The 18,649-nt window shown below is 36.1% G+C and overlaps 1 protein-coding gene across 9 annotated transcripts; it reads right to left on the bottom strand.

Annotated features, from left to right (window-relative positions):
• Positions 1–864: 864 nt before the first annotated feature.
• LOC103715413 (pentatricopeptide repeat-containing protein At2g27610) lies at positions 865–18,121 on the bottom strand. Of its 9 annotated transcripts, none has more exons than XM_039116563.1 (3): positions 14,799–18,121; positions 14,496–14,700; positions 865–1,277 (listed from the first exon to the last, which is right to left on the bottom strand). In XM_039116563.1, the coding sequence occupies exon 1, from the start codon at positions 17,936–17,938 to the stop codon at positions 15,974–15,976; it is 1,965 nt and encodes a 654-aa protein (XP_038972491.1). In that variant the 5' UTR covers positions 17,939–18,121; the 3' UTR covers positions 865–1,277; positions 14,496–14,700; positions 14,799–15,973. The 9 variants fall into 9 exon arrangements, with proteins under 9 accessions (XP_038972491.1, XP_026663608.1, XP_026663609.1 ...); XM_026807807.2 differs by lacking the exon at positions 865–1,277 and having other exon boundaries at positions 14,109–14,597; positions 14,694–14,700; XM_026807808.2 differs by lacking the exon at positions 865–1,277 and having other exon boundaries at positions 14,110–14,597; positions 14,694–14,700; positions 15,170–18,121.
• Between the last annotated feature and the right edge of the window lie 528 nt (positions 18,122–18,649).

The following is an 18,649-nucleotide window of genomic DNA, read 5'->3' as shown; positions in this document are numbered from 1 at the left end:
GAAAGAAGCACGCGAGGCCCCTCCCCCTCTTTCTTCTCCGTTTCTCCCCCTCCCTTTTCCTCTCTTTGCCGACTCCTCTACCGGCGAGACTACGATAGAGGAGGGGATGAGAAGCCCTCCTCCACCGGCGAATCAGGAAAGGAGCCGAGGAGTCCCTCGCACGGGAGGGTCGGGCCACGGCCGGCGGCGCCCGCGGCCGAGCTCGCGGCTTCCTCAGCCGTGCCTGCAGCCGACGCCCGTGCCGGCGGTGCAGGTGCTCGCGGCCGAAGCCGGCGGCCGCCGCACGCGATGAGGTGAGTCTATTCTTCTCTCTTTTTTTTTTCTTTTTTTCTTTCTTTCCTTCTTTCTTCTCTTCTTCTTCTTCTTTTCTTTCTCTCCTTCGTTCTTCTCTCCGACGACAAACCGTCGGGACTCGGAACCGAGCTCGGCTGCTCGTTGTTCTCTCCGACGGGCGACGGAGATGGGGGCAGGGATGGGGATAGGGATGGCCGGCTTCTGGGTTCTTCTCTCCGACGGGCGACGGAGATGGGGGCCGGATGGGGATGGGGCGGGCTCGGGCTCGCCGCTCGGGCTCTGGCTCGGGCTCGGGCTCGGGCAAACGAGCTTTACGAGCCCGAGCCCGAGCCGGGCTGTGCCACCCGAGCCCGAGCCGGGCTGTGCCACCCGAGCCCGAGCCCGAGCCCAATACAAGGCTCGGTACCGAGCCCGAGCCCGAGCCAGGAAATTTGTGAAACGAGCCGAGCCGAGCCTGCGAAGGCTCGGGCTCGGCTCGGCTCGTTAACAGCCCTAAATAGGGGCTACAAGAATGAGATGAGGTGATTGGCATGGTACATATGGTGTACGGTATAATTTTTCAAAGGAGAAATTATATCCGACACCTTATGCACCAATGTAGTCATGCACCACGCCAATCACCTCATCTTGTTTCTGTGAGCTAATCATCTAGACGAGTGCAAGATAAATGAGGCCTACAAAAATGAGATGAGGTGATATTGGTCATGCCAAAGGTGGTGAAGCCAGCATCAGTGTGATGGAGCATGGCATTGACAGCGGCATCGGGGTCGATCGTCCCCCACCCTCCTTTCGCCTGCCACATCCCATTGGTCACGCGGCATATCTGTAGCGTCTCGTTTGTTGTTCGCTAGACACGCCCAGCCATCTCGCTCGCCTTTGCGAATCAGACAGGAGGGAGGCATTGGATTCTAAGCGCATCCATTTGAGTGGATGAGAAATTGGAGCCGAAGAGATGATAGCCGGCTGTCGCAGCTGTAGCCATTCTGTTGTGCAGATAGAAATTAGGGGGCAAACGAGCAAGAGAAACTACTGATAAAGGCAACAACGAGAACGCTAAGGACAAAAATAGTCGTGGACGAGGGAGACATTGTATCTCTTCCAAGATGCACTTGTCAATTTCTGGGTATACTGGTAAATTACCTACAAGTATCCTGAAAAAAATCATATAGGGTGGTATATATAGGGTGGATACCAGAGAAACAAATATAGAGTAGGCTTGTAATTTTGCTACGTTTCTTCCAGTGCCCATCTTAAAGAAGAAACCAAAACTCAGAAACTCCTAAGTCTTTAGTCTCGTGCTTAAAAAAAATGAAAAATGAAATGATTGCATGTGGCATTCTTTTTTTTTCCCTCGTTTCCAAAATATGCATTTTACCTGTGCAAGCTAAATGGCTAAGTAATACACACCAAGCAATTAGTTATCTAGCAAGCCAATACATACATCTAAATAAATCAATATATAGTTTCTAAAATATAGTATTTACCAGTATATAGTACACAACCAAGTAATACACATTTACTAAATTACTTATATAGAACCCGATACACACCTCTAAACAAATTAAAACAGTTTCCAGAACATCATGTTTACTAATACATACCATATAAATGATGATTCATGCTTGTCAACTTTCTGATACATACTGTAAGTTTATTTAACACACCCAATAGTGATCCAATACACACCTCTAGGTAAATTAATATACAGCTTCGAGAACATACTTTTTACTAATACACACTAAATGACCAGATGATACACATCATCTAGCAAGCTAATACACACCTCTAGGTAAATCGATATATAGTTTTCAAAATATGTTGTTCATCAGTACCGGTACATAGTCTTCTAGATTTATTTAATATAAAAAACTATATACATACCATACTGTAGATTCCATGAAATATTAAGTGCAAAGATCTTAGAAAAGAGAAAAAAATTTGGAGGAGAAAAGCACTTGGAAAGAGAAGAAAGACCTCATGAATGGAAAGATAGCTTGATAAGAAAAAGGATAAATGAAGAAGCTTGTCGAGGAAAACAAATGATGCAGATGGTTTCTCTTCGTGAACGATTTCTCTTAGCGCATGCAATTTTTTTAAGTTACAGGATTGATGGACTCTGTTAATAAGAGAAGTTTGGTCCTTAGTTGACTTTTGGGTTTCCTCTTTAAAATCGATGCAAAAAAAATATGGTAAAATAGGAGTCCCATCCTGTATGATATCCTATAGTACCCCTCTCAATTCTCACTTGCTTTGTAGTTTGCACATCATCACTCAAAACACTCCACTTTTTGCTGCAATTTTTGGTACAAACTTTCTATTCAAAATCCACATAAGTTGATCTTGAAAGCATCGTCATTCTCATTTTTGTCAGTGCTCTCAAAATTTTGTCCATGTATTAATTGCAATTACGTGAATGATTGATCGTGATCATTTACACCAGGCAAATCCTACTTCTATTGAGCTTATATAATAAATTTACCATGTTTCGAGAGACTAGGCATATGCTCTAGGAGAAAAAGTTATTGCCCAGAGTAAATATCAAATCTCCAGTGATAGCCTTACATTTTTATTTTTTTTAAAAAAAGGTCCTTTATATATTTGATGGTGAGTGACACAGTCGGGGATGGGTGTTGCTGAATTTTTGTGGATGATGTTTGAAACTCTCTCTCTCTCTCTCTCTCTCTCTCTCTTTCCTTTGACAATGGTAGCTAGGGTTCTTGGATGGAAAAGGGAGGAAGAAGAAGATGGGAAGATGGCTAATTGATACCAATTGGGTCAGGGGATGGCGGCTGAAACTTGAAAAGGTGCTAGAATTGGGTTAGAGGTGGATGGAGTTGGTTTGGACCCAAAGACGAGTTGGGTTTGGACGTGGGAAGCTTGAGGACGTGAATGGATGAGAAGTCCTATTGGAAGGACTCTAGATGGCTTTGGCATGAGCAAAGGAAGGGGATTGGTGGAGTGGGATTTGGATAAGAGGAGAAAACTAAGGATTAGGATCAATCCTAGGGTGGGCGTGAAAGGAAGATGAAGTCTCACCAAGAAAAAGAGAAAACACTTCTCTTACGTGAAGCACTTAAAATTTCTCAAAAACATCTAATCTGAAATTTATTCTTCAACCTCTCCTTTATATAGAGTAAGAGATTGGGCTAAATTGGACTCTTACAATCTGAAATTTAAAGGACTTCTTCTCTAATTAGGACTCCTACTTTAACAAGGACTCTTTTAAATTTAATTTAAACATTTGACTTACTCAACCAAATTTAAACTAGATTCCTAATAGGACTAGGACTCCTTATGGTACATGGAAAAGAGTCCAAATCAACTAAAACTCTTCCTCAAATGCCACATGAAACAAATCAGCAAACTCCTAATCAATTAAGAACTCCTCAACACCATGGACTCAATTAAATTAGGACTCGAGCTCCTGCACCTTAATTAGTGAGACTCAAAGAAAGGGAATTTTGCTTAAAGATCCAGTTAAGTGCATAGAAACACTGAGACCGACAAAGAGATGGAGAAAATGTTGGATTAGTGGGTTTCAATCCAAGTTAGGAAAGAGGAGGGAGGAGGGAGGAGGGTCGGTGAGGTGAGAATTTTTCTTTATCCTTTTAGTCCTTTCATAAGAAAAATAAGAGCAGCTTAAGTGGGGTACCAAAAGAGTAGTTTAGGTATAAATTAGTGTGAAAGATTTCGTACCAAGGAAACATTGAAGCTTCTATATATATAGCCACTAGGAAGATAGTTATATGTTAGATAGCTTATGCTAATTGTTAATTAATTTTATGATGGAATGTGTCTATGTTATTTTTAGATTCACATTATTGACATGTGATATTTACCCTTTTCTATCAAAAAAAAATGTCCATTATTACTTATTTCATTAGCATATGCCGCTTTATTTACTAGATTTAAAATTGAATGCGATGTTGGTCTTGAAAATTTCAAGAAAATGTTAAGATATTTCCTGATTTTTTTCTTTTTGCCACAGATTTAGTAATCCCGTTGAGTTCCCAAGTATAAATGCTTAAATAGTAGAACGTCCATCAAGATACTAATAATAGTTACAATACATAATTTCTTAGGCTATGTTTCTTAGTTGGATAGAAAATGGAGGCATAGATTTCCATATCTCTGAGTTTCCCTCCAAAGTATTGTTATCCCTAGGTTTAGTCCAAAACTAGTTTAGTTCGAGTTATGTATCTTATTCCTAGTACTTCATGAAAGATAGTTACTTAGTTGAATGAGATGTTAAATGGAAAATGAGTGATTAAACAGGAAAAGGGTACAGAGCAAATCGTTCTTTTTCTATGAGATTCAAAAAAAAAATATGTACTTAATCGCCTCTATAAAATATTAGTATTTCTTTTCAGTATCTTTCAACCAGAGACTAAGATCAAAGTAAACTAGAAGTTTTTTTATTAGAAATTTTTGCAACTACACCCAATTGACACATTCCACGTGGCTAAAACTATATTTCCACTTGCCCTAGTAGCCGAATGCATGAAAAATTTGAGATTCATGAATGATCCTATGATAACTTTTAATAAACTAATGGACACCTTATCTACATGATGGATCAAATCAAATCTCAAATTTCTTTGTGCATTGTACCTTGGCTAAAGGGGAAATAAAATTTTCACTTCTCAACAAACCTAAACTGCCCCGTTTTAATGGGTCAATGGACTCTTTGGTGAGACCAAAGCATCAAGGCATCCACGGGTTATTTATTCCTCTACTATGTTCTCATTCAAATGTAGCTACAAAAGACTATGAGAAGGAAGTTTAGATCTATATAAAGTAGTTAGCAGCTCCTAAATTTTTAGTATGCACTAAAATCCAAGCGACTATCATTGTTATATTTTGACTAATTTTCTTGGTTTTTATCTTCCCTTCAATTTCAAAATACTTGCCAAAAGTTCATTCTCTTAATCAGTGGTGGTCGTTGCTAATGCAAAAAACAGAAAATTCCAAAGTTGAGAAATACTTGAAATGGTTCAAATACACACACACACACATATGATGGCAGAACACCTCATATTCATAATGATCTAATCGGTGAAAAGGTAATAATTCTCTCAGCCCTCTTAACTTGAAACTCTTAAAAAATTTTAAAAAAATAAAAAAGTTGGCAAATATAGAGTCTAGGTCTCCTTTTATTTTATTAATAAATAATAAATTAGTTGTATAGCCTCTTTTTTTATTAATGAGGTCTGTTCTTGCACAATTTAGGTTGGATTCTTCTTCTAGTTAAAAGAGAACACTACTTTTCCGAAATAGACATGATCAATGAAAATAAAGTCCACAGAACTTGTTGGCCAATGGTAGCTCCACCATTTCATGCACTTCTCTTCAGCTCATTAAGAGCGGGATCAAGAAGGCATTAAGAGATGCTCTTGGCCCAACCCTAGACACGATAACATCCTTTTTCAAACCTGCTCCCACTTAACTGCTTTCCTACAAAAGTTTAGGCAATTTTGGAGTTTTGTGGGTAGAGCAATTTGTATTTCATGTTATGATTAGTTCGATTTTGATTAAATTAAGTGAAGGAGTATTAGCTATGAAATATTATCGTACAATATAATTATTTGTTTATTAGTTAATGTGGAAGTTCAACTTGATATCAGGTAGTGTGATACTACTACTTCTAGCTTGAAGTTAACTATATTGGTGACAAGTTAGGATTCATTCATAAGTTGTTTTAAGGCTTGGATTTTATATTCTTCGAGATTGAAATATGTATGACAATTATGCATGAAACTATTATATAGAAGAAAAATATATTTAAGAATGAAATTTAAGAGTTTTTTCTTTGTTTTACTTGGAACTCGAATCTCTTAAGAAAATTTAGAAAAAATAAAAAAGTTGGCAAATATAGAGTCTAGGTCTCCTTTTATTTTATTAATGAATAATAAATTAATTGTATAGCCTCTTTTTTAATTAATGAGGTCTGTCCTTGCACAATTTAAGTTGGATTCTTCTTTTAGTTAAAAAAGAATACTACTTTTCCGAAATAGACATGATCAATGATAATAAAGTCCACAAAACTTGTTGGCCAATGGTAGCTCCACCATTTCATGCACTTCTCTTCAACTCATTAAGAGCGGGATCAAAGAAGGCATTAAGAGATGCTCTTGGCCCAATCCTAGACACGATAATATCCTTTTTCAAACCTGCTCCCACTTTACTGCTTTACTACAAAAGTTTAGGCTATTTTGGAGTTTTGTCGGTAGAGCAATTTATATTTCATGTTATGATTAGTTCAATTTTGATTAAATTAAGTGAAGGAGTATTAGCTATGAAATATTATCGTATAATATAATTATTTGTTTATTAGTTAATCTGGAAGTTCAACTTGATATCGGGTACTGTGATACTACTTCAAGCTTGAAGTTAACTATATTGGTGGCAGGTTAGGATTCATTCATAAGTTGTTTGAGGCTTGGATTTTATACTCTTCGAGGTTGAAATATATATATGACAATTATGCATGAAACTATTATATAGAAGAAAAATATATTTGAGAATGAAATTTAAGAGTTTTTTTTTTGTTTTACTTGAAATTTGAAATTTTAGATCTTTTTAAATTACAATGCAGATTGGTATTTTGATTGAAAATCATTTAGTAAATTCTAAGAATATTGGTGGTTTGAATTATTTTATAGCTGGTCAACAATATGCACTCTGTGATTTGGTAATATTGATGGTTTTTCTTGTTAAGAAGATCTCGTTGTTAAAGAAAAGGAATAGTATTTTGATTCTTGACTGATATGGATATCATTGTATTATTAGTAGGTTCTTCTACTATAAAAAAAGGAGGAGAAATCTATCATCTCAAATCTAGGATTAATGGAATGTTGGTTATGCATAAATTATCTTGGATTTAGAATATTTTAGTATAGATCTCTTTTCTTTTTAGATTTGTAGCTTATGCTTTTGAAAGAATTCGAGAATAATTAGCACTCTTGAAGAATATATTATGTTCGGATGTCCTACTGTGGATACAGTGTGGTAGTTTATGATCTTGTGATAGATTAATTAAATTAACATTAGTTGATGTTTTGACACAAAAAAAATCATGTTGCAAATTATGGATATGATTCAGAATTGGAGGAATTGGATTAATTTATTTGTCTTGAGAACGAAAAAAAAAGCTAAGAAAAAAAAGGGAGACTTACTAAAAGGATGAATAGTTGATAGACTTATGATGTTTTGAGTAGATCCTCTATGTTAAGGTAGACTAGTCTCTTTAGTTCAAATAGTCTAGTAGATCTGCAAGATCGTGTATGTTTGCAATACTGCAAACAAAAATATTTTTCTTTTTGAAAGAATTGATCTCAATATAAAATTATAGAGCTTATATCTTGATGAAATTTTCTATAAATCTTTGAACCAGATTGTTAGATTTTTTTTTAAAAAAATTACAAATTAAGGCTATGAGTTGATCATGGATCACCATAAGTGAAATGATAGTGAAATTTCATGAGAGGCCTCAATGAGTTCAATCTAGAAGACAAGATTCGAGAAGGTTGAATATGCTTATGAGTAAGTTAATCTAGAATTTTTCTCATCAGAGAGTAGAATTAATATTCTTAAAAGAGAGATCAATATCAAATTGTAGAAAGGAATTGTCAAGAGAATTTAGAGTTGGCTTAGCTCAAATTAGATATAAAATATAATTACTTGATCATACGATGGTACAAATATGGCAATTATCTTGAGGATTAATCATGATCTAGTGTACTTGGAAAGTAAGGATAAAATTTTGTTTGGATATTATTAAAAAAAATGTTGATGATCTGGAATCATTAAGAAATTTTAAAGAATATTAATTAGAGTTGCGCAGCGAAAGTATGGTGGACTGAGTCATTTTAAACTGGTCAAAAATATTGACTGTATTTTGGTAACGTGTCATGATGAAAGATTAGATTGTTCAATAAAGAAGGCCTTTAATTGTACTTGGAGGCGATTTCCACGCAAGCTGCAATAATTGGAGGCCTTCAATTGTAACTAAATAGAATCATGTGATGGTCGTGTTTTAAAGGAAGGTTAGGCTACTTTCATTTGTTAGCTTTCATATAAGTGTGCCTCTGTTTGCTCTCCAAAGCCACCTAATTAACTCTTTGCAAGGAATATTAACCTTTTTAAAAAAATATATTATTCAATTAGTTTATTCTATCTAATTCCGGGAGATGACCTAGCTTTTCTGCAATTTTTCTCTTTACAACTTCACTGATTATTTACCAGTTGCCACCAATTAATCCTACAATTTCTCTTTTTTTTTTATCTTTACAGTTTTGTTACTCTTCGGCTACGTACTATGCAATTGTTCAGCATGCTTATTCATCATTATGAAACTATTAATTTTTTTTTTTGTTTCCATCGTATTTAGTTGCATTTCATGTTTATACATCTTTATTGAATTTTATGCAAAATAGGTTAATGTCTATGATGGATAGCAATGAAAACATGGTTGAAGTTTAAAGTGTACTTCGTTGTAGTAGTTCTCAAGCTATAAAGCCCTATAATACAGATAGCTCCAAAGAGAACAAAGAGAAGGTCGGAGATATAGAATCAATATAGTGAGGTAGAAAACCAAAAAGGCCAGGCTAAATGCAATTATTACCATTTTATTTTTTCAACTGATCCTAAAAATGGAACAAGTCATCTTCACAAATATACAAAGAATTGTAAAACAAAAAAAAATATCTTGAAAGTAAACAAAAAATATTGTGACTTCAAAAGATGGTATTGCATTGAACGAGTTAACTCCATATTCATTGATTGGAAAAGAAGCCGTAAGGACCTCGCAAAGATGGTAATTCTACAAGAGATGCTATTTACAATAGTTAAACACCCAGCTTTTTAGATGTTTATTAGGAACCTTAGACCAGACTTTCATATTGTTTCAAGGATAGCATTGGCTTTTGATTGCTTTAAAACTTATGAAAAGAAAAAAATGAAGACTTAAAGATTTGTTCAAGACAAACTGTGGAAGAATCATCTTAACATCGGACATGTGGACATCAAATCAGACATTGGGATACATGTGTCTCACTGCACATTACATCCCTAATTATTGGAAACTTAAAAAGCATATTATCAATTTTAAGTTGGTTCATTCACCACATACAGGCTTAGTCATTAGTGATTGTATAGCTAGCTATATTTTATCTTGAAATATTGAGAGAAGATTGGGTTCAATTATTCTTGATAATTTGTCAACAAATACAGTTGTAGCAACAGAACTTCAAAAACAATTTAGAAAAAAATTATATTTGAATGGTAAATCCTTTCATGTGCGTTGTTGTACACATATTCTTAATTTGATTGTGAAAGATGGGTTGAAGATAGTGGAAGGTGCTATTCATAGGATTCGCAAGGTTGTTAAATATATAAAATCATCTCAAGCAAGTTTGGAATTACTTATGGGAATTGTGAATGGTAAAAAAAAGGATATGCATAGATGTACCTACTTGTTGGAATTCTATGTACCTCATGTTAAATGATGCTATACAATTCAAAGATCCATTTATGCGACTTGTGGCCCAGGATCCTAATTTTAAAGATGCACCAACTGAGGAAGATTGGTCACAAGGCATCATTATTTGTAACTTCTTAAGGATTTTTCATCTTATAACTGAATTTTTTTCACAAACAAAATATCCAACTGCAAATTTGTATTTTTATGAAATTTGGAGAATACATATGCTCTTGATTAAAGATCTAGGAGTTCAAATATAGTTGTAATGATAATGGTCTTAAAGGTACAAGAAAAATTTGACAAGTATTAGAAGGAATGCTCTCACATTCTTGTTGTAGGGATTGTTCTTGATCCAAGACATAAGATGAAGCTTATTAGGTATTACTTTTAGAAAATTTATGGTAATGGTGACCATGCTTCATTTGAGATCAATAAAGTACGTGATGTTCTTCAAACTTTTTATGATAATTATACAATTTTATATGGGGCAAATGTCTCTCATGTTCAAGTGGAGGAGATGGCGTCTACATCCCAAAATAGAGGAGATGAGAATCGTTTATGCATGACTATGAAGAATTTATCCAAGAAGAAGAAGTTACCCAACCATCTAAGTCAGAATTAGAGACTTATTTGGAAGAGAAGGTATTTTCTGATCTCTAATTTGGATGCCTACATTAAAATATAAGTCAACAATACAAATAAAAATGACTTGCCATATAATTTTTTTGAGCAGGTTTATCCATTAGGAGATCAAAATTTTGATATTCTACAGTATTGAAGATTCAATAAATCAAAATATCTAATATTGTCTAGCATAGTACGTGATATCTTGGTAATTTCTATTTCTACCATTGCATCTGATTCTGTCTTCAACAGTGCTAGTAGGATTTTGGATGATTTTTGTAGTAGTCTATCTATGAATACGGTTGAGCTATTGATATGCACACAAGATTAGTTTCGAGACATCTTACCTCATCTTGCAGGTTCAATTTCTAGAACATTCATAAATTTATCATGTACTAGTGCTCTAAAACTATGAGATTTTTAATTTTGTAATTTTTTTCATTTGTAGATGTTCTACCTACTCATACAAAATACAAGGTTGAAGATTGCGACGTTGCTGTTGTTATTAATACTGATGATTCGCTTATGCTAGTAAGTGGTAACAATCATCTTCATTATTATGTTTACATTATTAAGAATATTGTGCTTTTTATGCATATTTAATTATATCTATTTTATTTTCCATAGATGCATGGGTGCTTATTAACCGGAGCCATGGAGGATGAAGATGTGAATCATTGTTCCTGCCGAGCGGGTGATCTTTTAGCTGTGGTCGAATAGATTTTTAGCAAATTTTGTATAGGTAGTTCTGCCTTACAGCAGCATTCAAAGCTTTTTCATTCTTTGTAGGTCATTTTATATTGAGGAAAATGTGGTTCATTATGTATATTCTTAATTATATAATTCTGAAATTCACTTAACATGATGCTGATGCTGTGATGCATATGCCTGCTTATCTTGATGTGAACATAATGCTAACGCAACATCTTGCTTCTAATCCTGTGACGCGACTTAGTATTGAAAGGGTAAATGATGTTTTGATTCTGCTATAGGGTCATGAAGGGTCATGAAGGCAAGGGTCATGAAGGAATTACATGCTAGCATTTTCTGCTTCTTGTTTTTGTTTCAAAGCTATTTTATATGTTTTGAAGAATTGGTGGAAGGTTTACTGCAAAGATGGGAAGCTATTCTGATTCCTTATTAATTACATGATGCGCAGCTATTTTACATGTTTTGAAAGGGTTGTTCGTCGCATATCAGGCTTCAGAGATGGTTATGCATAATGAGAAGATGTTTCATTTTTCTAAGCAACATCTCGTGATGTTACCGATGCTTTGATCCTAAAGTATTTTGTGATGTTTTACTGCAAAATATGTGCACTGCTACTCTAACCCGACTCGGACTAGGACCCGACCCAGACCAGACCTAACCCGACCTGGACCCGAATTATTCGGGCCGGATCTAGATTATACATGGACTCAACCCGACCCGAATGACCCGTTGGTCAAAATTATGGCTATGGACCCGACCTGACATGACTCGATCTTTAATTGGATCAGGTCTGGGTTTAAAATTAAGACCCGAACGAGAAACCGGAGCGAATCAGAATCACTCAAGACCCAACCCGACCCGACCTATTTGCACCCCTAATTGTGACTTTATGTATGTTGGGAATTAATGTATGACTTTATCAAGTTTATGAGTTTATGCTATGAAATAAAGTTATCCATGTTATGTGTATGTCTCCTTGCATGGACATTCCTTTCAAGTCTTTCTTTCTTTAATATACCCTTTTGATTATGACAAAAAGAGAGAGAATAATGGGAGTAAAGAGAAAAATATGGAAGCAAAAGAAGTATTTATAAAAAGGGAAAGAATTAGAAATATTTAAAAAGGGAAGAATTAAACTTCTAAAAAGAGGGAAATAATATTTTAAACATAAAGGGGAAAAACTATGATACAAAGCAAAATTGTGGTAGTTTTTAAAGAAACTTCACATTACTCAAGTAATATTCAATTAAGAGTGTAAAAGTAAACTTTATAAATTGACTAAGTATCAAAAAGGATGTTATTTCTTTTATACTATTTTCGTTTGATACTCAAAGATTTTGTCATCATAAAAAAGAGAAAAATTGTTGACCCAAAAGGTATGATTTTGATGATGCAAAATATTTAAGCAAAAAGTTTACTAATCAATTGCTTGAAGTGTACTAGAAAGCTCGTAAGAAGCCTAGAAGATTTCATTATATAACTCTTAATGTGGAAGAATGAAACTTAATTTTTTAAATCTCTACACGAGAAGAATCAACTCTAGAAATACCTTGAATTGACCCCGGAATGCTCAATAGACAAAGACAGAAGATTTCAACCTTAGGCTATCTCAAAAGTCAACCTCTAGAATACAATAAGTTAACCATGTCACAGTAATATAAAATGGTACACTTTCACGAGTTGACCCCATAGCAGTCTCAAAAGACAGACAAATAGTAGTGAAAATCTATATTTTCATGAGTCAACCTATGAGAATCACAAGCCAACTCCTATTGAAGAAGAGCCAACCCAAGAAACAAACGAGTCAATCCTAGAATGGCTACAGACAAAAGATAGAGAGCAGTCAAAATCAGCATGTTAGCAAGTCAACCCCAGAATGGCCACAGACAAAAGACATAGAGCAATCAAAATCAACATATTAGTAAGTCGACCCATAAAAATCATGAGCTGACTCCTGTTGAACAAGAGTCGACCCTAAAAACAAACAAGTCGACCCTAGAATGGCCACAAACAAAAGACAAATGGCAGCAAAATTTAGTATGTTAATGAGTCAACCCTAGAAGATAACAAATCGACCCTTATCAATGGACGTGATGACACCTAAACTAAAAGAGTTGACCTGACAATAGCCACAGGTGAAAGATAGAGAGCAGTAAAAACAAGAGTTATTTCGAGTCGACTCCTGAAAATCACAAGTCAACCCTGAAGATCATGAGTCGACCCATACAGAAGTCTAGTCGACCCGTCTGTGCCTGACAAGCATCTTCCAACCACTTTTTGATGGTATAAATGCATGAAAACACCAAAAAAATAAAGAGAGAATCGATGATAAAGAAAAGGAGATAAAAAAATGAAGAATGGATTCAAGTGTATTCATTGAGAGCTAAAAGATCACATCTTTTTCTGTTAAGTGAGAGTTGGTAAAAAATATTCAAGATCATTCAAAACCAACCAATTGCTTCCAGAGCTCCATTAATTCTTTGTCTATTTGTAAGGAACCGTAATTTATTTTGTTGCATTTCTCATTCTCTGTTGTAACAAGTTTCAAGGATTGAAACTTGAGGAAAGGTCCATCCAAATCTTGAATTGGATTATATTGAGCCTAGAAAAAGGTTTGGTGATGGTTTTGGTTAATTTCTAGTGAAAATCAACTGGATTGGTTATGAGCCCGGTCGAAACAATCGTACCATAATCTTGGAGGAATGATAGTATAAATTTCTAAGAAAAGTGTCTTGGAGAGTGGATGTAGGTGTTGAGTTAGCACCGAACCACTATAAATTTATTATGTTTGTAGTGTTTAATTTGTGTGCTTTGTCCTCTTACATATTTACCAGCAGCTTATTTTTTCAATTGCAAGTTACACATATTAAGTTTTCATTCCGCTGCATTTTATTTAAAGTTTTTGAAAAGCCCAATTCACCCCCCCCCCCCCCCCCCCTTCTTGGGCTGCATAGCTAGACAACAAACAGTTAATAGCAAACAAATTTATGTTTTCTGAAATTAGGAAGAAAATAGAAATGGATTTTCGGTTTTCAGGTTTTATGAAACACAAAATTAATACCGATGTCGAATGTAATCTTTGGTTTCACTTTTCTTTTTCAAAAACCAGTTTGTATTTTTGAAAAACAGAAAATAAAAGCCACACTGCCAGATATGTTTGTCTTCATCAGTTTCCATGCTTTACTTTTTGCAACTCAAAAACTGAAACTAAAGTGGAACCAAACAGGGCCTAGGATGCGCTTCTTCTGCAATCACAAGGTTGTTATTTTCTTCATAATATATTTGATATTTATGTAACTGATTTTGGGAATGGCAGAATTAACAGGTGATGAAGCTGTTATATATAATGATAAATTTTATGCGTTAGAAGTCGATTTAAACTTACTGCACATTCAGGGCCATCCAAATTGTTGATCCTCAATGCAGCACCAAGCTCAAGACTGATGTATCCTCCTCCAACAATCACAGCCTTTTTGTTCTTCTTTGCCTGAATTGCCATCACTAGATTATCAGCATCATCAATCTCCCTCAGATATTATATAACCAGCATCTGCTCTTCGAACACCAAAAACAGTCTTATTACCTGCATACTGCAAAAAAGAATTATAAGTTCTTTGATTTTAGAGAATTCATTTTAAGTTATGAGATGAAAAAAACATGTATGATAGTATAAAATCTCATTCCATACTTGAAAATTTGTCTTGGTGTGGAAAATGTGGCTGTAATTTGTAAGTTTACTTTCTATTTATGCCCAGTGAAACTGGTAGCATTAAACAAATATTCATAAAAGGTTACACCAGCAGCATTGGTCAGAGTTTTCGAAGCATGAACTGCTTTCACAATTTCCTGCTGATATATGCTGGATATCAGCCCATGAACAGAACCAAACTCAAATTTCAACCTAGTTGTTTAACTCATTTGTATCACTTAAAGGGAGGCCCAGTGCATGAGATTCCTGTTATCACAGGGTCTGAAGAGGCTCGGCTGTTGCAGCCTTACTCCCACATGCAGAAACACTATGTTCGTGTTTCAAATCCATGACATCTAGGTCAACCTTACCATTGCGCTAAGGCTCATACTCATCCATATCACTTGCTTCAATTTATCCGGACTCTATCATGTTGTACTGTAGTTGCTGCCCAAAATTGACCCTTCTCCCTGTGCCATCACTGACCACATTCTTGTCGGTGCCCGGCAGTCTGAGTAGGCATGGAGATGCAGAAACTTGACAACCATGCATGTTATGTTGACTAGAATTACTAACTCGAGATGTTTCTGCTACTTATAATTTGTTGAAACTTTTCTGGATTTGTGAGCGTTGCATGTGCTGGATCAGTCCCTTCTCCCTTATTAAAGAAAACCAATTTGTAATTCAACTATCTGTTGCATAGTTGAAGCTGATCATTGGTTCCCTTTTAATATAGAACAGCAAATGGATTAAGCATCCATAAAAATCAACTGACATTAATTCAGATTGATGAATTATGTGGACTAACTTACTTCTTCGGCTCAAAACTGTACGAGCTGATTCCTGTTTTTGTAGAATATCTAATACAACTTATTGAGTATCTTTACAAGAAAAGTTTGTTGTACTGATTACCTCTTTCTTTATTAATGTATCCTCTCATGAAAACTTTGAGTGTACTGATTACCACTTTCTTTATTAATGTCTCCTCTCGCTTTCTCAGTAATTTTTGGGGAAGGTGGGACATACCCTTACTCTTCATGATGCAAAAATAACTTCTTTGGATGTGCATCCTGCATCAATCATCTGAATCACCAACCCATTCAGTTTTGTATCGATACCATCTCCATGGTTTTGTGGTGCATTCCCAACAGAGAACAATGAATTTTGTTCTTCACCTAAATCCAACTGCATCCTGGCACTTTCTTTAGCCCCATCTTTAAAACAGCTCTCGCTCCAGCTCTCTCATCCCACATCCCAGCATGTGCATAAACACCAGAAAGCATGACATGTGCTGAAACATCTTCAGGATCGATCTTCAAAATTTGCTCAGCTGCATACAACCCAATGCCTAAATTTCCATGAGTTTTACAGCCAGCCATTAGACTACGCCACGTAACCTTATTTGGTTTGATAGGTATGCTTTTTATAAACTCATAGGCTCTTTCAACCAGCCCAGCTCGGGAAAATAGATCAACCATACAAGCAAAATGATCCATACTTGGAATTATTCCATACCCTTTCATAAGATCAAAGTAGCACTGCCCTTGTTCGACAAGACCCGCATGAGCACAAGCAGATAAAACTCCAATGAAAGTTATTTCATTGGGCCTGACACTCTCCATTTGCATCATGTGAAAGATACCTAATGCCTCAACGCCAAATCCATGTTGAGCATACCCAACAAGCATGCTGTTCCAAGAAACCAAGTTTTTGGAAGGCATCATATGGAAGACTTTGCGAGCATCTTCCAATCTTCCACACTTTGCATACATGTCAATGAGTGCACTTCCGACAATTACATTGGTATCAAGTCCAAGTCTAATAATGAGATTGTGGGTCTGTTGACCCCACCCTACCACTGGAAGATCAGCACAAAGTTTTAAAATACTGGAATAAGTATAAGGATTAGGATTTATCCCTTCAAGCAGCATTTGTTTCAGATGTTCCATGACTCCTTTAAAATCACACTGATCAGCATACCTGGCAATCATAGCATTATATGATACAATATCATGTTCTTCCATTTCTTCAAAAAGTTTGAAAGATTCATCAAGCAATCCACATTTTGCATAAAAATCCATGACTGCATTGCCAACATATGCAGCCATTCTGAAACCTGATTTAATTATAAGGGAGTGGAGCTGCTTCCCTTCTTCAACTGCAGCAACTATAGAACAACCCACAAGAACAGAGGGAAAGATATGTTCATTTGGTTTCAAGCAGGAAGAGTGCAACTTTCTAAAAAGACCCATAGCTGTCTCTCCATGGCCTTGATGAGCGTACCCTGCAATCAATGCAGCCCAGGATGCCAAACCTGGCTCATCTAACTCAGAGAAAGCCTGGTAAGCCAAATCAAGCTCGTTGCATTTTACATACATATCAATGACTCCCGCCTCAACAAACTGATCAGATGCAATTCCACTCTTGATGACATAACAATGCACTTGCTTCCCAACAGCTGAAACTCCCAAATTAGAACAAGCACTCAAGACACTGGCAACCATGAACTCATTGACCTCCACACCCTCTTTCCATGCACGTGAGAAGATCCTCAAAGCTTCCTCATTCTCTCCACATTGACAGTAGCCTGAAAGGATCGAGCCCCATGATACCATATTCGGCTGAAGAATTCCATCAAACACACTATGGGCCAAGTGTATCATTCCACATTTTGCATACAAATTAACCAATGAATTGCTTACGAAGCTACTAAAAACACCTCCTTCGAGCCTATAAATCCTTCCATGAATCTCTTTCCCACTCCTCGCTGCTCCAATGCTTGCACAAGCTGAAAGAACGCTGACATAAGTAAAGTCATTCGGACTGAAACCCGCTAACGCCATCGATCTGAAAGACCTGACTGCCGCTTCTTTTGGCCCTGATTTTGAATACCCAGATATCAGAATGGTCCAGGAGACCACGTTCTTCTCGGGCATTTGATCGAACAGACGACGCGCATCCTCTATGCGATCGCATCTGACGTACATAGACATCAAATGGTTGCTTGCAAAGAGATTGGGGAGAAATCCGGACATGACTATTTTTCCGTGGACCATCTTTCTTTTTCTGATGCACCTGGCATTGCGGAGAGCACGAAGGAGGAATTCTAGAGACATAACTCCATCTGTAATCTTAGACATACAACAGAATGAAGACACTCCAGGTGCTCCGGAATTTTAAGCCTCTGGATGTTTTGACAATCGAATCGGATTCCCGACCATATCGATCCGAGTCTCACGTTCCACTCCCTCCGAACTGGGGCCGTCAAACAACCGGGTTATTTTGAAGCCGGCTCGTGTCATTTTGGCTCGAGCTCGCTACGTAACAAATATAGCCAAACTGAGCTTACTTGAGTGAAGGTATCCAATCAAATCTCGATTGAACGATTGAGGTCTCGTATAGAAGATCTGAATCGTGATCTATTATTTTTAAGTTATTTATATATCAAAAATTATGTGATTTGAAAGCTCTGCATCAAGTGCCCAATAAAGCATTCATTAGTTTATAAAACAGAGTGAAATGAACTTTATTATAAAACCAAATATGGTCAATTATTGCATAGTATCCAATATGTATATTTATAAAAGGATTTTTTGTATGGGTATCCTAAATATCAGATTTTGCATAAATATCCTTCTAAAATTGATATTTGCATATATACCCTCTTAAAACACTTGTTTTACCGTTCTACCCTTTTTTTATTTTTATTTTTGCATATGTACCCATGCTATCTAACAACGTTAAAAAATTAACGGTTTCAAATTAAAATGACTAAAATATCCTTAATGGGGAGACTTGCAAATAGATCGCGATCCCGATAGTAGAAAAAAAAGATAGGGACAATAGCGTAA

The sequence above is a fragment of the Phoenix dactylifera genome, unplaced genomic scaffold (assembly GCF_009389715.1).
Source record: "Phoenix dactylifera cultivar Barhee BC4 unplaced genomic scaffold, palm_55x_up_171113_PBpolish2nd_filt_p 000112F, whole genome shotgun sequence".
In the NCBI taxonomy this organism is placed as follows: Eukaryota; Viridiplantae; Streptophyta; class Magnoliopsida; order Arecales; family Arecaceae; genus Phoenix; species Phoenix dactylifera.
The sequence above is the reverse complement of the archived record's forward strand: the minus strand, read 5'-3'. Positions and strand labels throughout refer to the sequence as shown.

Coding starts and splice junctions, on each gene's coding strand:
- LOC103715413 (XM_039116563.1), bottom strand. CDS start 17,938: ATGTCTAAGATTACAGATGGAGTTATGTCTCTAGAATTCCTCCTTCGT.